At 39.8% G+C, this 23,408-nt stretch overlaps 1 protein-coding gene and 1 long non-coding RNA gene across 29 annotated transcripts in view; one reads left to right on the top strand and one right to left on the bottom strand.

Moving 5' to 3' along the window:
- The window catches only part of LOC309637690, a 192,617-nt gene that overhangs the window by 113,499 nt on the left and 55,710 nt on the right, over positions 1-23,408 (top strand). For 18 of the 22 annotated variants that reach the window (XR_014250731.1, XR_014250735.1, XR_014250736.1 and 15 more), the window contains one exon: positions 22,921-23,062. This is a non-coding gene — a long non-coding RNA (uncharacterized lncRNA). Of the gene's footprint in view, positions 1-16,412; positions 16,532-16,559; positions 16,699-19,688; positions 19,910-22,920; positions 23,063-23,408 lie in introns of all 22 variants that reach the window. The other 4 variants (XR_014250733.1, XR_014250737.1, XR_014250732.1 and 1 more) reach the window with 3 other exon arrangements.
- The window catches only part of FKBP5 (FKBP prolyl isomerase 5), a 100,865-nt gene continuing 87,707 nt past the window's right edge, over positions 10,251-23,408 (bottom strand). For all 7 annotated transcript variants that reach the window (XM_082412627.1, XM_082412625.1, XM_082412624.1 and 4 more), the window contains 4 exons: positions 22,173-22,256; positions 16,220-16,405; positions 13,326-13,565; positions 10,251-12,593 (listed from right to left, as the gene is read on the bottom strand). In XM_082412627.1, coding sequence (XP_082268753.1) covers positions 12,489-12,593; positions 13,326-13,565; positions 16,220-16,405; positions 22,173-22,256 — 615 coding nt within the window. In that variant the 3' untranslated portion in view covers positions 10,251-12,488. The remainder of the gene's footprint in view (positions 12,594-13,325; positions 13,566-16,219; positions 16,406-22,172; positions 22,257-23,408) is intronic.

The following is a 23,408-nucleotide window of genomic DNA, read 5'->3' as shown; positions in this document are numbered from 1 at the left end:
CTTTCATTGTTAGTGTATAGAAATGCAACAGATTTCTGCGTATTACTTTTGTAACCTGCAACTTTACCAAATTCGTTATGAGCTCTAGTAGTTTTCTGGTAGTGTCTTCAGGATTTCCTATGTGTAGTATCATGTCATCTGCAAACAGTTTAACTTCTTCTTTTCCAATTTGAATTCCTTTTATTTCTTTTTCTTCTCTGATTGCCGTAGCTAGGACTTCCAAAACTATGTTGAATAAAAGTGGCGAGAGTGGACATCCTTGTCTTGTTCCTATCTTAGGAGAAATGCTTTCAGCTTTTCACCATTGAGTGTGATGTTAGCTGTCAGTTTGTCGTATATGGCCTTTATTATGTTGAGGTAAGTTCCCTCTATGCCCACTTTCTGGAGAGTTTTTATCATAAATGAGTGTTGAATTTTGTCAAAAGCTTTTTCTGCATCTATTGAGATGATCATATGGTTTTTATTCTTCAATTTGTTGATGTGGTGTATCACACTGATTGATTTGCAGATATTGGAAAATCCTTGCATTCCTGGGATAAATCCCACTTGATCATGGTGTATGATCCTTTAAATGAATTGTTGAATTTGGTTTGCTAATATATATATATTTTAATAAATTTTATTTATTTATTTATTTATTTTGGCTGCGTTGGGTCTTCGTTGCTACGCGTGGGCTTTCTCTAATTGTGGTGAGTGGGAGCTACTGTTCGTTGCAGTGTGCGGGCTTCTCATTGCAGTGGCTTCTCTTGTTGTGGAGCACGGGCTCTAGGCACACGGGCTTCAGTAGCTGTGGCACGTGGGCTCAGTAGTTGTGGCACACAGGCCCTAGAGCACAGGCTTAGTAGTTGTGGCATATGGGCTTAGTTGCTCCGCAGCATGTGGGATCTTCCTGGATCAGGGCTCGAACCCATGTCCCCTGCATTGGCAGGCGGATTCTTAACCACTGTGCCACCAGGGAAGCCCTGGTTTGCTAATATTTTATTGAGGATTATTGCATCTATGTTCATCAGGGATACTGGCCTGTAATTTTCTTTCCTTGTGGTGTTTTATCTGGTTTTTGGCATCAGGGTAATGTTGGCCTCATAGAATGAATTCAGAAGCATTCCTTTCTCTGCCACTTTTGGAATAGCTTAAGAAAGATAGGTATTTGTATGCTAACACATATATATGGAATCTTAAAAAAAAGAAAAGGTTCTTCAGAACTTAGAGGTAGGACAGGAATAAAGACGCAGGCATAGAGAATGGACTTGAGGACACAGGGAGGGGGAAGGGTAAGCTGGGACGAAGTGAGAGAGTGGAATGGACATATATACACTACCAAATGTAAAATAGATAGCTAGTGGGAAACAGCTGCATAGCACAGGGAGATCAGCTCGGTGCTTTGTGTCCACCTAGACGGGTGGGATAGGGAGGGTGGGAGAGAGATGCAAGAGGGAGGAGGTATGGTGATGTATGTATATGTATAGCTGATTCACTTTGTTATACAGCAGAAACTAACACAACATTGTAAAGCAATTATACTCCAATAAAGATGTTAAAATATATATATAAATAAAACAAAGAAATAAATAAAAGAAAGAAAGATAGGTATTAATTCTTCTTCAGATGTTTGGTAGACTTGACCTCTGAAGTTGTCTGGTCCTGGACTTTTGTTCGTTGGGAATTTTTTATTACTGAGGCAGTTTTTTACTGGTAATTGATCTGTTCATACTTTGTATTTCTTTGTCATTCAGTCTTGGGAGATTGTATGTTTCTAGGAATTTATCCACTTCTTCTACGTTGTCCATCTCACTGGTGTATAGTTAGTAGTAATTGCTTATGATCCTTTGTATTTCTGTGGTGTCAGTTTTAACTTCTTTTTCATTGCTGATTTTATTTCTTTGGGCCTTCTTTCTTTTTTTCTTCATGAGTCTGGCTAAAAGTTTATCAATTTTGTTTATCTTTTCAAACAACGAGCTCTAAGTTTCATTGATCTTTTCTTCTTTCTCTCTTTCTTTCCCTTTCTTTCTTTCTTTTTGTCTCTATTTCATTCATTTCTGCTCTGATCTTTATGGTTACTTTCCTTCTACTAACATTGAGTTTTTTTGTTTTTCTTTTTCTAGTTCCTTTAGGTGTAAAAAAGTTAGGTTGTTTATTTGAGACTTTTCTTGTTTCCTGATGTGGGTTTGTACCGTTATAAACTTCCCTGTTAACACTGCTTTTGCTGTATCCCATAGATTTTGGATCATTGTGTTTCCATCTTATGTTTGTCTTCAGATATATTTTGATTTTCTCTTTGATTATCCCAATGACCAATTGGTTGTTTAGTGGCATATTGTTTAGCCTCCACATATTTGTGTTTTTTTGCAGTTTTTTCTTGTAGTTGACTTCTAGTCTCAGCATTGTGGTCAGAAAAGATGCTTGATATGATTCTAGTCTTTGTAAATGTATTGAGACTTGTTTTATTGGCCTAGCATGTGATCTATCCTAGACAGTGTTCCATGTGCACTTGAAAAGAATGTGTATTCTGCTGCTTTTCAATGGAATGTTTTATATATATATACACACACACACACACATATATATATACTTTACATATATGTGTAAATTTCATCTGATCTAACGTGTTAAGGCCAGTGTTTTCTTTTTTTCTTAACATCTTTATTGGAGTATGATTGCTTTACAATGGTGTGTTAGTTTCTGCTTTATAACAAAGTGAATCAGTTATACATATACATATGTTCCCATATCTCTTCCCTCTTGCATCTCCCTCCCTCCCACCCTCCCTATCCCACCTCTCTAGGTGGTCACAAAGCACCGAGCTGATCACCCTGTGCTATGTGGCTGCTTCCCATTAGCTATCTATTTTATGTTTGGTAGTGTATATATGTCCATGCCACTCTCTCACTTTGTCACAGCTTACCCTTCCCCCTCCCCATATTCTCAAGTCCATTCTCTAGTAGGTCTGTGTCTTTATTCCTGTCTTGCCCCTAGGTTCTTCATGACCATTTTTTTTCTTAGATTCCATATATATGTGTTAGCGTACGGTATTTGTTTTTCTCTTTCTGACTTACTTCACTCTGTATGACAGACTCTAGGTCCATCCACCTCACTGCAAATAACTCAATTTCGTTTCTTTTCATGGCTGAGTAATATTCCATTGTATATATGAAGGCCAGTGTTTTCTATTGATTTTCTGTCTGGATGATCTGTCCTTTGATGTAAGTGGAGTGTTAGAGTCCCCTACTATTATTGTGTTACTGTCAATTTCTTTCTGTACGTTTGTTGATATTTATGTATTTAGGTGCTCCTATGCTGGGTGCATATATATTTACAATTGTTATATCTTCCTGTTGGACTGATCTTTTTATTGTTATGTAATGTCCTTCTCTGTCTCCTGTTACAGTCTCTGTTTGAAAGTCTATCTTGTCTAAGTATTGTTACTCCAGCTCTCTTTTCATTTCCATTTGCATGGAATACCTTTTTCCATCCTCTCACTTTCAGTCTGTGTGTGTCTTTAGACCTGAAGTAAGTCTCTTGTAGGCATTATATATATGGGTCTTTGTTTAAAAAAATCCATTCACTCATTCTATATCTTTTGATTGGAGCATTTAGTCCATTTACATAAAGTAATTATTGATAGGCATGTACTTATTGTCATTTTATTAATTGTATTTGGGTTGTTTTTGTAGTTCCTTTTTGTTCCTCTCTTCTTCTTTTGCTCTCTTCCCTTGTGATTTGATGACTGTCTTTAGTGGTCTGCTTAGATTCTTCTTTTTTGGGGGGTTTGTGTATCTATTATAGGTCAAACACATTCTAACAACCCTGCATTTTTACTGTTCCCCCCACCTTAATGTTTTTGACATCATATTTTACATCTTTTAATTTTGTGTATCCCTTAACTACTTATTGTGGATATAAATGATTTTACTACTTTTGTCTTTTAAGTTTCCTACTAGCTTTATAAGTGTTTGATCTACTACCTTTACATTTGCTTTTACCAATGAGATTTTTTTTCCTCTTATAATTTTCATTTTTCTAGTTGTGGTCTTTTCTTTTCTGTTTAGCGAAGTCCCTTTAACATTTCTTGTAAAGCCAGATTTGTCGTGCTGAACTTTTTTAGCTTTCATTTGTCTGTAAAACTCTTTATCTCTCCTTCAAATCTGAATGATAGCCTTGCTGGGTAGAGTATTCTTGGTTGTAGGTTTTTTTTCTTTCATCACTTTGAATGTATTATGCCACTCCTTCTGGCCTGCAAAGTTTCTGCTGAAATGTCAGCTGACAGTTTTATGGGAGTTCCACTGTATTTAACTATTTGCTTTTCCCTTGCTTCTTTTAACATTCTCTCTTTATCTTTAATTTTTGCCATTTTAATTACAATATGTGTTGGTATGAACTTCTTGGGTTGATCTCATTTGGGACTCTCGCTGCTTCCTGAACCTGAATGTCTGTTTCTGTCCCCAGGTTAGGGAATTTTTTTCAGCTATTATTGCTTCAGATACATTTTCTGACCCTTTCTCTTTTCTCCTTCTGGGACCCTTGTAATGTAAATGTTAGTATGCTTGATATTGTCCCAGAGGTCTCTTAAACTGTACTCATTTTTTAAATATTTATTTTATTTATTTTCCTTATTTTTTGGCTGCATCGGGTCTTAGTTGCGGCACACAGGATCTTCGTTGAGGCATGTGGGGTCTTTCGTTAAGGCATGTGGTCTCTTCGTTGTGGTGCTTGGGCTTCTCTCTAGTTGCAGCTCGTGGGCTTCTCTCTAGTTGTGGTGTGTGGGTTTTCTCTCTCTAGTTGTGGTATGTGGGCTCCAGGGCACATGGGCTCTGTAGTTGTGGCACGCAGGCTCTCTCGTTGAGGCACGTAAGCTCAATAGTTGTGGCATGAGGGCTTAGTTGCCCCGCAGCATGTGGGATCTTAGTTCCCCGACCAGGGATCGAACCTGCATCACCTGCATTGTAAGGAGGACCACCAGGGAAGTCCCTAAACTGTACTCATGTTTTAAAACTTTTTTCTTTTCAGCTTAGATTTCCACTACTGTTTTCCTGTTCACTGATCCATTCCTCTGCATCATGCAATCTACTCTTGATTCCTTCTAGTGTATTTTTTATTTGTTATTGTATTCTTCAACTCTTTGGTTCTTCTTTATATTTTCTCTTTGTTGAACTTCTCACTCTGTTCATCCTTTCTTCTCCCAGGTTCACCGAGCATCTTTACGATCATTACTTTGAACTCTTTATTGGGTAGATTGCTTATCTCCACTTTACTTAGTTGTACTTCTGGGGTTTTGTCTTGTTTCTTCATTTGAAATATATTCCTTTGTTGTCTCATTTTGCCTAATTCTCTGTGGTCATTTGTATGTATTAGGTAGGTTGGTTACAGTTCCCAATCTTGGAGAAGTGGTCATTTGTAGGAGACGTCCTTACAGGGGTCTGGTAGTACACTACCCTCTGGATGCAAACCTGTATGATCTAGGGGTGTCCTTTATATGTGCTCCATTGGCCCTTCTGTTGTGGTGGGGCTGACTACTGTGGGTGGGCTGGTGGGTGGGGCTGGTCCCTGGCCTGGTTGGCTGCCAGGCCCTGCCTTGTGCAAAGGCTGCTGGGGGGTGGGGCCAGGTCCTGGCCTGGCTGGCTGTGGGTCCCAGGGCTGGAGCCTGTGCACTGGCGGGCCTCCAAATTATCTGATGATGATCTTGTTGACACTCCCTTGTATGTGACGACTTGCTTCTCTCTTGTTGCTTTCAAGATTCAATCTTTGTCTTTTATTTTTTAAATTATTTTTGGCTGCGTTGGGTCTTTGTTGCTGCACGCAGGCTTTCTCTAGTTGTGGTGAGCGGGGGTTACTCTTTGTTGCCATGCACAGGCTTCTCATTGTGATGGCTTCTCTTGTTGCAGAGCACAGGCTCTAGGTGCGCGGGCTTCAGTAGTTGTGGCACGCAGACTCTAGAGTGCAGGCTCAGTAGTTGTGGCACACAGGCTTACTTGCTCCACAGCATGTGGGATCTTCCTGGACCAGGGCTTGAACTTGTGTCCCCTGCATTGGCAGGCAGATTCTTAACCACTGAACCACCAGGGAAACCCCATCTTTGTCTTTTTGAAAGTATGATTATAATGTGTCTTGGTTTGGGTCTCTTTGAATTAATCTTACTTGGAATTTGTTGAGCTTCTTGGATGTTTACATTTGTGTGTTTCACTAAACTTAGGAACTTTTCAGCCATTATGTCTTCTAATATTTTCTCTGCCCCTTTCTCTCTCTTCTTCATCTGGAGTATCATGATGTCCACCTGATGGTGTCCCACAGGTCCGTTAGGCTCTGTTCACTTTTTTCTTTTTGTTCTTCAGTCTCAATAATTTCACTGTCATATCCTAATATTCATTAGTTTTTTCTTTTGCCTGCTCATATCTGCCTTTGAATATGCCTAGTGAATTTTTCATTGCAGTTATTGTGCTTTTCAGCTCCAGAATTTTTTTGGTTTCTCTTTAGGCTTTTTAAATCTCTGATAGTTCCATTTTGTTTACACATTGTTTACTTGACTTTCTTCATATCTACCTTTAGTTCTTTGAGTATCTTTAAGACAGTTGTTTAAAAATTTTGGTAGTATATCTGTCATGAGGTCTTTTTCAGGGAAAGACTCTGTAGAATTATTTTTTCCTATGAATGGGCCATACTTTCCTGTTTCTTTGTATGTCTTGTGATTTTTTTGTTGAACACTGGCCATGTGAATCTAATAATGTGGTATTAACTCTGGAAATCAGATTCTCCCTCATCCCCAGGGTTTTCTGGGGTTTTTTTTGTTTGTTATTTTTGTTTTTTGATTGTTGTAGGCTGTCTCTGTGCTGAATATTGGTCTGAGGTGTAAAGTTAACATCTTCTCAGGTCTTTTCTGAGCCTTTCCCTGGACATATATTGTCACTTTCTAATTTTCCCCATATAGGAAGTTGTTTTTGAATGTCCTAGTCTTTAATGTCTGGCTCCTGAAAGAGGAAAATGCAAAAAGTGAAGGCGGGGGGAGGGCAAAAGGCCACTGGTCCTTTAAATTCCCCTGGAAGTCACTTGAGCCAGAGATGGAGGGGCTTACAATGATGGGGGAGCGGGGGAGATGAGACAGTGGCTTCCTGCTTCTTTGCACTTCAGTAATCAAGCAGCAATCCTACTCGGAGGACAGATGCTTAATATTCAGGGGACAGAGTCCTTTTTGCCCACCCTAGCTCCCACAAGCTGTGCCAGAAAACTTGCAGAGCTGCCTGCCATGTGGCTGGTGGTGGTGGATGGGTAGCTGCTATTGTACTAGCTGAAATTGACTAAAATTGCCTACAATATACCATCCATGCCTGGAAGTTGCAAGGTTTCAACAGACTCCAGAATTCCAAAATAGTTACATCAGACAGATTCTGCCAGTGTTAATTGTTGTCTAGGTGGGAGAGAGATTCCTGGTGCGTCCTACCCTTCCATCTCCCCAGAATCCTCCTCCACTTCACATATCTGTTGGGCTGATGAACTCTGAGTTAATAGTGGAAATAGATTTAAGATCAGTGTGGCCTGAAGACCACAGATCCATTTTGCAGTTATGTCCCCTGCCCCAAGTCAAGTTGTTGCTGGTTCCCAATACATCAAGGACCAAAATCAGGTTGACCGCACTGCTAGAAAACCATGTGGTTCTGGCCTCCACATCTCAAGGCAAGTAACAGGAATGAAGGGCCACTGAAATAGAGATGTGAGGCTGCCTTATGAGAAAGGGAGGAAGCCAATTTATTGAGCATCTACTAAGTACTAGTTTGGGCATAGTGTACTAAATGCTGAGATGGTGATGAGTAAAGGAATGCATGAGTTCCTTGATCCCTCAGTGGGGGGTCATATGAGTTTATTATGTTTTGGCTGGTGTCACCTTTAGGAAGACTTTGGTATCTGTAAAGGGCAAGGGTATATATGTGGGTTCACGTTTTTACACTGAAAACATCAGAAGTTCTCAGTGTGGAAACGTGGTTGTAAGCAGACATCAAATCAGTTAGATAACTAGAATTAGCCATTGCCTCCCCCAATACTAGTCATTAGCTACTTGGTCTGCCCACCTTATCTCCTCAGTCAGAAGCTTTTAAGGAGATAATTTCTTGCTGTTAGGCATTATGGTTTGGCTTTAAAGTTATTTTATGAAAGCATATTATCCAAAGTAGACCCAGGCCAGGAATATATTTAATGCCTCAAGAGAGGCTTGGACACTTGGGGTACTTATAATGTGTCAACTAAGCCAGGTTTGAAATACATCTCCCAGAATTCCTTCCTTGCATAGTTTTAGGTTGGTAAGGACCACATGATTTTTTGTGAGATTCCAAAGGTAGAAACAGTGTAGCAGCCACATTCTTTTTATATCCTGAAATTCAGTGTAAAGAGGGTTTAAGTGTCTGGCACATAGTAAGAATTCAAATAGTAATAACCAGTTTAAGCCTGTGGCTGCAGGACAGCTTTTTCTATGCACTGTTCTTAGCAACTGGTACCTACCCTACCCTTGTCAATGCCCGGCAGATTACTGAAGATTTCACTACTTGCCCTTGATTATGTTAAAAACGTCTGGTCCCTCCAAACATGGGTACTGAAGTGTTTGCTGAAAATAAGCAGGCTGCAGAGGAAAAACCTTTCGCCTTTTCTTGCTCCAACCAGATTCCAAGGTGAGGTGGTGAGGATCTAATACCTGGATTGTTTTTTATTTCCTCTAAACATTGAAATTCCTTAACTCAACCCAGAGCATGCTTTAAAAAGCAAAACATCCCTACCCTTTACATACTGGTAAATTCCCTGCATTTACTCCAAAGTAGACTATGAGGCCTATGGCTCTGTTGCCATTTCAGTTCCACCAAATGCTTGGGGATTTTAAGGAGCTATCAACATCTTATGCCATTTGCCAAAAGAATCATGCTTTAGACTAGAAAAAGAACTATTTTGAAATTATAGAAGGGTATCAGGTGACCTGGATGACCGTGGGCTGGCCATTTCACCCTTCTGGGTCCTCCTCGTCCTTGATTCTCTCTCCCGGGTCCTCAGGGAATCCCTGCTTTATGGACTGTGCTGCAGTCATCCCATCTGTAGGCAGCAGTTAGCTCCAACAGGTGCTGTCAAAGGTCTTCTTGGGAGTTACATTCAGTGATGTCCCCTTTCTTGCAATGTATCATTAAGGTCACATATGTAGATTATGTATGTTGAGATGAATTATATAAATAGCAGGGTCAAAATTATTGTGCCTTGTCTGTATAGTGCCCTTATTTCCCAAAGAAATGTCAGACAAGTAGGAGAGAAAAATCTGAAAGGAAGCACTGAGGGTTCCTTTTATGTCCACTTTTGTCAGTCATTGCTATTCAAACACGTAAGTAGCCAGTTTGGGGAACTGTTTTTGGATTTTGATGAATCAACTCAAATTAATGCTCTTTGTCACTAATGTTGGTGACAGTCCCTTGGAATACATTCTTATGCACCATGCTAAAAGAGGAGTCGAAGTGATGCCTTAAAGGGCAAATAACGATGGAGACAACTCTTCACTGATATTCCTCATGCTTTGGAGCAGGTGCAGGCTGCCTCGAATTACCCAAATCACAAATTTATAGTTAGGAAACTCTGCTTATCTTCAAGATCCCTAGCTAATCATTATTTGTTTAGAAAAACGTGCAAATAAAGGGAATTATTCCATTACCACATAATTTAGCAGCAAAGGGGGAAGAGTAGAGTATAATTCAAATCCAGAGATGAAGCAAGGAATTCAAAGGGAATAAAAGGTGGCTGGAGCCTGTGTTGACCTGACCTGTCTGTAGGCCTTGGTGGTGCTATTGGGGTCGCAGTGCCCCCAGCCCCGCAGCCCCTGTCTTTTGCACTGTGAATCAGGATTAACAAGCTACTTAAGAGGAAACAAACAAACACATGCTTAACGCAGAACATTTTCTGACGTATGCTTACTTATATTTTACATATTTATTAAAGGGCACAATTAAACCTCTTCATTTCCCCAATTGAACCTACCTTACACTCAGCTAAAATGGCGGAATAGCCACTGCTTAATGAAAAAGCAAAATCTTCTTGTTTTTACAAAGATGCATAATTCCACTGCCTTTAGCCCAATGTTGATCTCAAGTTGTGCATCAGAGCAAGGAGCAGGAGAATATTGTCTCTTGCCAAGTTTCTGAGGTCTCATTTCTTCAACTTGTCCCCCACCACAGTTTTTCAACCAAAACAACCTTTCTTGAAGACTATTTGAGCAAAACCAAGAATGATGGGAAATCACATTTGTTTTTCTTAATTTATTTAAAGAACACCAAAAAAGTGCATCTGAATACTTTTTTTAAAAAACCAATTTGTTTTTAATTCACCGTATGCTGCCTCACCACTCCAAATGCAGTCTAAGAGATGGTTCAAAGACATCTGCTGACTTCCAGACAAATTGTTTAAAATTATTGAATTTGATACAAGAATATGTGAAGTTTCTTTCTCTTGAGTGGTGATGGGCACCTCATAATCATTTGCTCCGAACCACTTGCCCAGCCTTCCCCTCTCTCTCCTCGCCTGTTCACATGACCCATAACAGACGAGACAGTGGGCTAAGATAGATAATCTAATTTTTGGAACAGATTTTTGCTTGTTACCTGCAAAAATCTAACTGGACTTTTTAGGATCTAATTTTAACCTTAGCCTCACTGGAGTCGTGCTCTAGTCAACAGAGCTACAAATACTAAACAGTCAAGCAGATAAGCAAAATCAACTTTTGCTTTTATATTCCCTAGGTGAGACTTCTTTAAAAAAAGAAATAACTCATGAAAAAAGACTAATGTGTAAATGAGAAATTAAAAGGATTTTAGTTATCATTAAAGGAGAAAATTCCATTTGTTCCATGGAGAAAAAAACTGATATAAAAGGAAATGACTTTATTTTTAGGTTTTTAACATGGGACCTAACCTAACAATAAAAGTGTTTTGTTAAACCACCATAAAAATAAAAATTAATCTAAAATACAATTGCCAGTGTTCTTTAGGATTTAAAAAAGTGAGATGTTCCAGGTTGAAGCAAATGTTTTCTTGGGTTGCCAAATGCATTCCCATGAGTGTTTCTTATTTCTTAGGCTGTGGGACCAGAAAGCCACGCTTAATCTCGCTTACCCGTAAGGACTAAAATTCAACTACATGTACATATTTAAGACTTGCCCTAATTCAATGCCCAAGTACTGGAGATTTTAGGCTAGATGTACCTGCATGGGAAGCTGTTTTCAACTCTTTTTCACAACTCACACCAGAACAAAGCAGCTGCTATCGGCGCAGGAAAAGAAAGCTACTGCATGTCAAACCTGCAAGGAAAATGCTTAACGTAGAAGAGCGATGACTTATTTTTTCAACCCCACAGATTTTGTTTTTAAAAATTAAGCTACTTAGTAGTAAAAAGTCAAAACATTTTTTTTAACATGATAGAGGAGTGTAAATAAACTTCCATAAATCAGTATACATGTGTTTATGAGACAGCAATTTTAAAAAGACAAAAAGGCTGCATGGATCCTAGACAGATATGTAAATAAACTCACTCACTCCAGGTATTATAAGAACAAGCCTGAAATTCTTTATAGCAAGGGTTAGAATGGAAATAAGAAACTGAATGGTAGCAATGCGAGCAGGCAGTACTGGATTCAACATTCTTTCCTAAAAGGATAGAGGAGGGAAGAAAAAGCACAATTCTGATAGTTCTATTCACATTTCAGCATCTCAGAACTTCATCCAAAACAGGGAAAGCTAATCCAGAAACTCGCTCTGCTCATTAGCGTTGAAGAGTATTTTAGGAATGACAGGGTTCCTCCTCTGGGGGGACAGGCTGGCGGGGCAGAAGCCTGCTCTCACAAGGAGGCTGCTTTACTAAGGAGGGGGTCTGGGAGGCGGCTAAGTCAGAAAGCGAGAGGCCTCTGAGATTCTGGCTTTCAGGTGCGTGACGCTGCTGGGGGTCTGAGGGGGGACCCGGCCCCTCTCCTTTGGGTTCTGTTGGTAAAAAATGCAACAGCATGCCTTCACAGCACTTCAGTCATTTGAAAAACAAAACCTCCCCCAACTCTCCCCTGCCCAACTGTAGGAAAGAAGAAACTCATTAAGCATTTATTTCTAGGTTTCTGCAGTGCTATTAAAGTTCAGTCAAATGGAAAACCTAACAGCCAGCCCCCAATTGTTAGGATGATCTCAAGAGACCCTGAATTGGATATTGCAAGTTGACATAAACTGAAATGAGCTGGACTTAAGCTGTTGGCTCAACCTCTCCACACCAACAGTTGCTGCTTTGTTCCACCTGGAGTGGTCCCATGCCACCCCCTCGATGAGAGCTCTGGGCAGCAGCAGGGTGGTGGTTTTTTTGGAAGCTACTGGTTTTGCCATTTGCTTCCAGAATCACATAGACTATAACAAACTTTACATTAAACACTGTTTAGTCCTGAGTTGGGTGAAAGCCCGTGGAGGAGGGGCCGAGTTCCTTAGGACTCTTCCCTCCTTGGCGTGGTGTCATACATGGCCTTTGGCTTTCTCTTCCATCGACTGACTTGCTGTTTCTTTTTCATTGGTGACCCCTTCTAAAGTCTTCTTGCCCATTGCTTTACTGGCCTCTTCCTGAGGAAGAAGTAAATCAAGAGGATTAGAGGAAAAAAGAAATGAAATGTCCAATTACTTCCTGGCTCCTCCAGACTGTCAGGTCGAACACAAGAGGGCATTACCAAGTCTTTATTTAGATTGTGCAGCTGTGTAAGTCACGGCTCTGCTGCCATAGTCAGAGTGGGGGCTTTCACTTTTCTTTCATTAAAGTGACCAGCTTGCCGCAGGGACAGCTGTTTCACAGACAAGTCCACATAACAAGGGGGTTTGAGCGGACGGTCAGTGCAGGACCAGAATACAACCTTGCTGCAGGGGAGGCTGACTGCTCCTATCACATTCGCTAGGTTGGCTCCCGAGCCTCAAAGTAAAGGGCATGACGGCGGGGCTTCCCCATCAGAGCCCATTTCCCAGGAAAATCGAAGTCTCAACAAGCAAATGCTGTTTGGTTTTTTAAAAAATAATAAAAGCCTTAGTACATTTCTAGGGAATTAATTTCCTTCTTCTCTTGCATGGACATGCCAGGGCCTCACAACCATGTGCCTTTGGGGAACAGAATAGTGGAAAAGCTCTACTCTATTTCTGGATCCAAACCAGCCTCAATCAGATCTGAGATCCTTTTCCCTATTCTTGTGCCTCTCAGGTTGTCTTCCTGTGCTTGTGTCCTATGCTGAACCTCCTCAGAAAAAAAGTCAAAGGGGCAAGGTCAGTCAGTTCATGATCTACCTGAAGGCAAGTGGGTTCTGCACATACCTTTGCATCCTGCTCTGCAAACTTCTTGAACATGTTGGCGTATATCCTGCGGTCCCGCTCATTGTGCTCCTTAGCCTTTTTCTGGCACATGGAGATCTGCAGTCTCGCGGCCTTATTCTGGGGGTTTACTTCCAGCACTTTCTCAAAGTCACCCTTGGCTGACTCAAACTCATTCATGAGCAGCTGGGCTTCACCCCTCCTGTACAAGCCCTTCTCATTGGCACTGTCCAGTCCAAGGGCCTAGGGACAGATGGTCTATGTTTTAGAAAGGATGCATGTACCTTGTGGGAATTTGGAGAGAAAGGTCTCTGGCTAAGGAAACTGGAAAAGGCATATTGAAAAGATCAGGCTCAAGGTAATTATGTACTACTGATCAAAATATCCCAATTAATTTCTGTATTTAATGCAATTTCTATAAAGGTTCCAAGGGGACTTGGGAGGAGGACTTTTGAAAAGTTCATATAAAGTCCAATGGAAGAAGTAAATAACTAAGAATGGCAGAGAAAATTTTGGAAAAACAAAAATAATGAGGGGACTTGACCCACCAGAGAAAAAGATATACTATTAAACTATTGAAACTATTAAAACTACTATTAAAACAGTGGTTAGTACTCCACGGACAAACAGGTCAGTGGAAGAGAACAAGGCATTCAGAAACAGATTCATGTATATGTATACAAAATGATTTAATAATCACCAAGATGGTAATGTAAATCATGTAGGGAAAGGATTAACTTTGCAATAAATGGGGCCAAGACAGTGACTATCCATGTAGAAAATAAGTTAGATTCTTACCTCATATCATAAACAAACAAATAAATTCTAGACCAACTATGTTTACAGGCAAAAAACCCCCCACAAAATATAATAGGGTTGGGGGCTTCCTTGGTGGCGCAGTGGTTGAGAATCTGCCTGCCAATGCAGGGGACACGGGTTCGAGCCCTGGTCTGGGAAGATCCCACATGCCACGGAGCAACTAGGCCTGTGAGCCACAACTACTGAGCCTGCGCGTCTGTAGCCTGTGCGTCTGTAGCCTGTGCTGCGCAACAAGAGAGGCCGCGATAGTGAGAGGCCCGCGCACCGCGATGAAGAGTGGCCCCCGCTTGCCGCAACTAGAGAAAGCCCTCGCACAGAAACGAAGACCCAACACAGCCAAAAATAAATAAAAATAAAAAACCTTAAAAATATATATATATATAATAGGGTTATTTATTTATTTTTTTTAAAGTAAACCTAGTTGCAGTAGGTTTTTAAAGTACTGAACAGGGTTATTTTTATTATTGTTGGATGGGGAAGACTATTCTAAAAAGACAGATTTTACTACAAAGTATTAAAACTTTCTTTTCAGAAAAAGATACCATCATCAAAGACAAACAAGTGAGAACAAGGCCCCTACTGTCAAAGGGTTAACAGTGATAATGTGAGGCTACCTCAATCAATAGAAAACAAATAATCTGGTGGAAAGATGTGAACAAGCAATTCACAGAAGAAACACAAATGGCTAACAAGTCATGAAAAGATGTGCAACTTCATTGGTAACCAAGAAATAAAAATGAAAATAAGAATTTTTTGTTGCCAATAATACTGAGAAAAGAAACCACTGATAATATTCAATAATATATGAAGTATTAAAATTTAAATATATTAAAATAACATCTTTTGACCCAGTATTTCCACTCCTAGGAATTTTATCCTAGAGAAATAATTCCCCACATATGCAGAGAAACACTACATAATTTATAATATCAAAAACCTGGAAATCTACCAAAAGGTATTGGTTAAACAAATTATGATAGATGCATACAACTGATACTATATAGACTAAAAAGAATGAAGAAGAGTTATATGATGAACTGATAAGATGCAGAAAGATGTCCTTGTTTTATACATCTATACATTCTCATTAAAAAATATACATATTACTATGTATGGAAAAACAAAAGGAAGGTGTGTGGGAAATGAATGACTGTGGTCTTGGGGGAGGGTCAATGGGAATTTTATGAATGGACTCAGTTTCTTGTATGTTTCTGTAATGTCTGAATTTTGAATGACTTTATACTACTTCTACAATAAAAAAGCACAAAGTTTAAAAATGGAATTAATAACATTCTTTTCTCAGGCAAAAATTTAGTATAACATGATAGGGAACACATCCACAAAACTCAAAATCTTAAAACTCAAAAATAATCTTACAAAGAAGGTATGAAATAGTTGCGTGTTATTCCTCTTTCCTTTGTCTGTCTTTAAGATATATCCAGTTACTAGCTTTTACCCATAGTATAATATACACTGTTCACTCTGAGACCAAATACCTGACACAATAGCATCAGCTAGTGTAGAAAAGAACAGAATCCTACATATGATACTGTTACTGGTCTTTTAGTACTTAGGTGCTGCTTAACATGTTAACAACAGAGATATAATAAGGGATGCTGATGCTTTGTGGGTCTTGCAAATTATTTATGTATATTCCTAGTCAGTGAATAAATATGATTATAATAAAAAGTGACTTGTATATATCCCTGCATGAGCAGCCACAGTCTGTTCTTAAAATCCTAAAAGGCTTCAGTTAAATGTTCTTATTAAATTGTGTAATCTGGTACCAAATACCATCGACTTAAGGTCATGGATAAAAATTGCTTAATTTTATCAAAACTTTTACGCATAATGTATTATTATAAATAGTCTAGGCATTAGGAAAGTATGACTGTAGTAAAAAAAAAAAATCTTTCTGAATTTCCCAATTCTTACTGAGAAACAAACAATCCCAAACAAAACAAAGCAAAATGAAAAATCCAAAGCTTGGCTGAGAGGAAGCAGAAGACGACTGAGTAAGAGGATGGAGAAAAAAGATCCAGACTATCTAACATTCATCCCACACAAAGACACTTTACCTTGTCACAGCATTCCACAGCTTTGGTGTATTCTCTAAGCTTCAGGTAGCACATGGCCAGGTTCAGGAAGGCAGCGAGCAGAAACGATTCAGAAGCTTTCGATTCCTTTTCTGATAAGCCATATTCCATCTCTAACCAGGACACTATCTTCCCGTACTGAATCACCGCCTGCATGTACTTGCCTCCCTAACAGAGAAAGCCAGTAATTACTTGCTGTACAGGCTCTGGAGTAGGTACAAAGGAAGTGTAAGCTCAGCCCTCCCTGAGAAAAGCAAATCCGCAAAAGGAGACAACCACCTCGTACCAACCAAGGTATCTGATCATTTCCTTCTGTTCTCAGGAGGTGGCTCTCCAGGCAGCTTTCCCCCTTCCTTCTCAAGTTCCAGTGACCTCTGAGCTGGTGCAGGGCCGGGCACCATAATGCTCTTGTCCAGCATTTACCATCTCACCCTTTTCAGAGGGGGCAGTTCTTTCAGCAGGTGGGCATCAAGGCTTTTGGGTTACATTCTTTGGTGCTAAAATTTACCAAACTTTCAAAGGGCTGGTGAGTAGCTGTAGACTATGTCACTAGTTTACTTGAAGGGGAAGTTACTTTTCCCATTTCTCCTCCTGACGATCAGCACTGCACAGTACATACTATATTTTGGCAAGTGCTAGTCCCAAACCCAGCAAATCTTATTTAAACCAGGGGTTGGCAAATGTTTCCTGTAAAGGGGCAGATAATATTTTAGGCTTTGCAGACCAAACAGTCTCTGTTGCAACTCTGTCCTTGGTAGTACAAAAGCAGCTACAGACAATATATAAATAAAGGGGCATGGCTGCGTCCCAGTAGAGCCTTACCTACAAAAACAGGCTGTGGTCTGCTAACCTCTGATCTATAGACAATGGGAATATACATAGTTGAAGAGCAGCCATCCAACATAAATAACTATAAAACATAAATCACACAGGTCTTAGTCACCTAACTACATGAGAAAGCTCTTTCTCTTAATCATATTTTTGCTCTTACCCGATTAGAATTCTAAAAATTGTGAATAAAAATTGTGTAATTAATTCACATGAATTATATCTGCTCTATACAAGAAATAATGGGCTGAAACAATGTGTTTACTGCCATTTTAGGATGAATGAGAGGAGTGACAGCCGGTAAGTACACAAATAAGATGGGGGTACAGGTGAGGGGTCTCCTCTGCAGGAGGTGACCACAAGCTCGAAAACATGACCCATCCCGCCAGATGGCAGAATTGCAGCCAGACCCCTTAGGACATTAAATCCAATGTCTGACCAATGAACAGTGTTAAGATCATGTCACTAGGATTTACCATAGTCGAAGCAGGGCATACACTTCAGTGTAGAGTTATGTCTCCCCGTGCACTCCAAACGTCACCCAATGACTGAGTAAGAAGAGAAAAATCACAGAGCAAGTCTACAAGAATGTTCCCGTTATAAAGGAATTCAGGTGGTTGGCATAAAAATGAGCTCCATCTGTAGAAAGGAAGCCCCGATGTCGACTTTTGGTGATAAGGATGGGGTAGACCAGTTCCAAGGAGAGGGCCTGGGCCTGAATGTACAGATCTTCCTCAGCTTACAATGGGGTTACCTCCCACCACACCCTGGGTGAGCTGAAATTCATTTACTACCCCTCACCTACTAAACAGTAGAACTTAGCCTGGCCTACCTTAAGTGTGATCAGAACACTGGCATTAGCCTACAGTTGGGCAAAATCATCTAACACAAAGCCTATTTTATAATAAAGTGTTGAATATCTCATGTAATTTACTGAATACTGTCCTGAAAGTGAAAAACAGAATGGTTGTGTGGGTCCAGAATGGCTGTACCGGTTATTTGCCTCCGTGATCGCAGGGCCGGGAGCTGTGCTCACTGCTGCTGATCACATCGCCAGCCCAGGAAAAGTCAAACCCCTAATTCAAAGTGTGGTTTCTACTGAATGTGTATTGCTTTCACACCACTGTAAGTCGGGGGTTGTCTGTACTTATAGTTTGTCTTAGCCTTAGGCCCACTACTCAAGATTAAAGTCCTCACCAGTTTCAGGGTTGGGCATTTTCTGTCATTGTCTTTTCTCTTGCTGGATTGTGAGCTCTTTGGGACAGGGAGCATGTCCTTTGCCTTTTGGAATATCCAGGGTTTAACATAAGGAGGCCCTTAATGAAGGTGTGCTAAGTAAACATTAAGGTCAAAGGCATGTAACTATGCAATCAAAAGTTTTTCAATCCTTGGGAGCAAAATGGAGGCGTAGGTGAAAATAAAAGGTGCCACTTCATTTAGATTAGGTGAGGACAGGCATTTTCCCTGTTACGCCTAGTTTCTTCTTCCTCTCTCTCCTCCTCCATCTTCAGTGTTCCAATTACCCTTCTGACTATTTAATATATTGTCATAGAGAAAGAAGAGAAGAGTCAGGGAGGACAAAGATCCGGATCCTATCACTTCAGTAGGTTCTGACTATCAGAATGGTAGCGGCTATGCTTTCTAAAAAAAAAACCCCAAAGTATGAGACTTCATAATACATAAATGTTCCTCACCTTTATAGAGCATTTTAATTTTTTGACAGCCTTTTCTTATATAGTATATATAATTTTACTTATATCTCAACTTCTAATGAACAAAGACCTCTGTGTTATTTCTGCTTCTGATGTACTAAAACAGGAGTTCTCAACTAGGGTGATTTTGCCCCCAGGGAACATCTGGCAATGTTTAGAGATGGTTTTTGTTGTCACAACTGGAGAATATGTGTGCACTACTGGCATCTAGTGGGTAGGAGCCAGGGATGCTGCTAATTGCAGAGAACAGCCTCCTGCCAAGCAGAATTTATACAGCCCCAAATGTCGATTGTGCTGAGGTTGAGCAATCCTGCTCTGAAAGAGTGAAGGAACAAGAAAGAGGGGCAGGTTTTCAGTTTTTTTAACCTAAAATCCTAGAGTCATAGACGACTTGTTTCTAAATCATAGCACTGGTTTCCTGGTTCAGTAATGGTGGTCAAAACATAGCAAAGCCTGGTTTGTCTGCAAAGGGTTCCATGGTTGAAGGACGATCCTTAACTAGCTTGCTTTAGAAATGCTTTTTTCCCCAAGGAGCACAAGGGGGCGCAAGAACCTCTTGGTTAGAAAGTGTCCTCAGCCTTACCACTCTGCCTCCAAGTCAGAAAAGAGAAACACGTGTGATAGTTAATGCTCTTGTCCCGCAGAATGCTGTCAGCTATGAGGGCAAAAATCATGTCTGTTTAACTGACTTGCACAATGCCTGGAGTAACGTCACGTTGTTAAACGTGCTTAATAATTATTTTCAGAGCCAAATGAAGGGAGTCCTCTCCTACCTTTCTTCTCTTTAGCGTTCAGAGGTTGATATGAGTTTACACTCTAAACGGCAAAATCACTCCCATTTAAAGGCTTATTACAATTCTACCCTACTACGGGGAGAGACTTACCCACTTACGTGTAAACCAAACCGACAGGTCAATGAAAATGGAGCTCCAACGTGCGGGTGGCATGCAATGTACCCCATCTCTGCTCTGGCCCACACACCCGGGCTCTGCGCTGTGCACAAGGCGCCAAGTCAAACACCCTGGAAAGTCGAGGCCCGGGAAGGCAGCACGGCAGATTGAAACCTGCCCTGACATTTGAAAAGGGAGTGTGTATAGGAACCCACCTACCAACCATTTCTGAAGTCTTACAGGTAAAACTAGGATCACTGCTGGGATCTTTTACCTATAATTATGAAGATGCCTCCAGGGAAGTTCTGAGTAGTACAGAATGTTCAGAGACATTCTGGGGGAAAGGTCTTAGGTCAGTGGTTTTGAACCTTTCATTAATTTTCCCCCAAAAGACTAATGTTTTGAAAGATTTTGTCTATCAAATTGCATGTTAAAAATAATATGTTCCATATGTGTGACTGCTGATCCAGATTTTATCCAAAGATCAGTAATTTTAAGAGGGTTTATAATATTATGAAATACACAAATCACTGTTGCAGTTATGATGCTAAGAAGCAACAAAGTTTAGTAACTGTACAGACAAGTTAGCACTGCTTTCTGCTGCTGATCGTGAATTCTGGCCACCTCTCTGTATACATGCAGGACACAGCTATATGACACGTGGCTTCACAACATTATTTGAGTCATCAGCAACCAATTAGAGCTTCTGAATAGCCAAGCTGTTTCATTACACGGAGTTAATTCTAGTCAAATGCCAAAAGTCGCAACCCCTCTACCAAATGTTAATATTCTTTTCAGAGGTTTTGGGAAATATAAAAAATACACTTAAAGACTTTTATGGACTCCAAGTAGATAGGAAAGCATAGTTCAGGACCTATGGTCTTAAGTAATTTTACAGAAAATTTTCTTTTTGTTCTAGTGTATTAGGTATTTGGGTCTACAAATAACTCATCTGGAATCTACCTGAATAGTTACAGAAGTATCCAATACCTCAATTAGAATTTAAAAAAATCAAAGTTGTTCTTGAGAGTTTAGAAATGCACCGAATTTTAGGGCTGGAAGGAAACTTGGGAGTCTTCTAATTTAACTCCCTCACTTTTCACATGAAAAAATAATCTCTTTGGACCTTAAATGACTTTAAATCATTTGGAGCCATAAAGCCCAGTTTTCCCAATTCAGAGGTCATTCTGCCATATCCTAATGCTTTCTGGTGATCCATACATTATTTTAATATATGTAACAGTTATAAATAAATATAAATAATTATATATTATCTACACCCACAGTAAGAAATGTTTTAAATTATGACCTAGTACCCTCTCACACACAACTGAACAAAGTTTTGTGAAACAAAGTGTATCCTTACTACATAAGGCAATACACTTCCACTAAATTGATTTCATGAATCAATAATGGGGCTCCTCTCAAAGTGTAGAAAATAATAACCATACCTGTTGCCCTCTGGCTGCGTAATTCTATGTCGCTTATACAGTCTTACATAATTCTCTAGCTGTTTCATGTGGGTTAATATTGCCTCCCCTCCCTCCAGACAAGCCTGTCAATGCAAGGACATGTCTTACAGCAGGTTCTCCATGAAGACTTGCTGAAGTACACTGATGTATCACTGCTTTATAGACTGTTGAAAACATCATCTAATTGTTTTTTTTCTTGCTCCTGGATCATAGCAGCAAGGAAAAAAGAGAAACCTCGACGAAACTCCCATTCTTTCTCTCATTCTCTTCTGCGCTAAGCCCTTTTCTGCTTGATGTGGAGAAGGTATAATATTTGGCAATGGGGAAGCAATGGATAGTACATTCTGATTAGAATTGAACAAAGTGCTGTTTCTTTTTTTATTGTATCTGGGGGTTTAAAGTCTAAGTGAGGAAACAACACATTCCTAGATTACAAGAAAGTGTTTTCAAGAATCAATAAATGACAAATATCATTCAGGAATTTCTGCTTTTTTCTCACAAAAGCAAGTGTGGCAGGGATCATCTTGGCCATTAGAAGAAATTTATACTCTCCTCCTGCCAGTTCCTTTTGAAATCTGTGCATGATCTTTCCTTTTATCATGTACCTAAGTGACTTCCCCAAGACAGTGGAAAGGAAAATGATATGAAACTTACCCCTTTGAATTCTACTACTTGCTAACAATTATTCTATTCATTCTTTGTTTCATCCCACAAACACTTGTTGAGTGACCACTATGTACCAAGCAAGATGCTTTAGGTCTTGAGTGATACACGGTGGGTGGGCAAGCCGGACCTGGTCTGACTTTGCGGAGGCTTACAATCTAAAGTGGAATGTGTACAAGAGGCTTTTGTATTCTTTTTGTCACATAATTCATTCTGTCGCACCATTTCTTATACTGAAAATGACAGACTTGTAAAAATTCAGGCTTATTCTTATCCAGAAGGGTATAGAATTCAGAATAGGGAATATCAGCACAATTGATACTTGAATAAATTCTTTGAGATGGAAAGGATTGTACAAAGACTCACATACCTTGAAGTACACAGTTCCCTTCTCTTTGACAATGGCAGCCTGCTCCAATTTTTCTTTGGTATCCATCTCCCAGGATTCTTTGGCCTGTTGTATAAATGTGTGACAATGGTTAGATGAACAGAGAAGGAAAAAGCATCAGCTGATGTCCGTAAGAAGAAACAATAGCTACTCCTAGAGGATACCCCCACCCCAAAACACACTGGCTTTTAAAACTGCGTGCCCTTGCCAATGCACTGCTAGGCTATAACTCACTTTCCATGAGGACAAAGCTGTAGCTTGATCCATGCTGCTCAAGAGGGAGGTGCAGGCAATAATACCGTAAGGAAGATGAACTGTTGAGCGTCGTTAAAGAATGCGCCTTTAGAATTATGAGGTGAGGCCACACAATGGAAGCTGGGGCCCCTTATCTCCCTCCTGCAAACTCTGCTGCTAAACTGCTATTATAATTTAGGCAAGTTTCTCTCAAGCCTCAGTTTTACAACTCTAAAATGGTAACACTATTATAGTCAAGTCACAGTTGTATATTCATACACACTTTAAAAATTCCAGGTCATGTAGTTGTCTCTCCACTCTGGTACAACCAGACATACTAAAGCCTCCAAACTGTAGCAACTTGCAGATGCGTACTTGGGGAATTTCAAGGAAAACATAATTGGGAGGATAGAGGTGATGCCGAGATGTAAACAAATGCTTTCATGATCACCTGCTAATTTATACTGTGTGTATCATTACTCCTCCCCCATTATAGATACGAATCCAGGGACAACTGCACTTTCATTATGAACAGCTGGATCATAAAGAGTCAACAGAACCATCTGGAGTCCTTTAGGGAAGATGACAATGGCTGTGTCAGTGCTATTTACTGCATAAGAATTATGAAGCTTAAGTGGGTAAATATGAAATTCTCTATTCAAAGACAGTGGTATATATATCCCCTCCTTTTTAAAGTGAATAATGAGATTTACTAGTCTTCCTGGCAACCCTATGTTGATTCTTAACAATTTAACTCTATTATTTAAAAATCTAGTAACAAGGGTTCTGCATTTTTTATATTGGGTTCAGTCTTTATTGATTATAAATCTATTCTTAATATTACAAAACAGAAAATGAATTCATGTTGCCTCCATCACTGCCACACACTGTCACATGGTTTCAAATATAATCTCATAGCATTGTGGTCAGAAAAGATGCTCGATATGATTTCAATTTTCTTAAATTTACTGAGGCTTGCTTTGT

This window comes from Balaenoptera physalus (assembly GCF_965194825.1).
Source record: "Balaenoptera physalus genome assembly, chromosome: 11".
NCBI classification, from domain to species: domain Eukaryota; kingdom Metazoa; phylum Chordata; class Mammalia; order Artiodactyla; family Balaenopteridae; genus Balaenoptera; species Balaenoptera physalus.
Note: the sequence above shows the minus strand (reverse complement) of the source record. Positions and strands in the feature narration are given on the sequence as shown.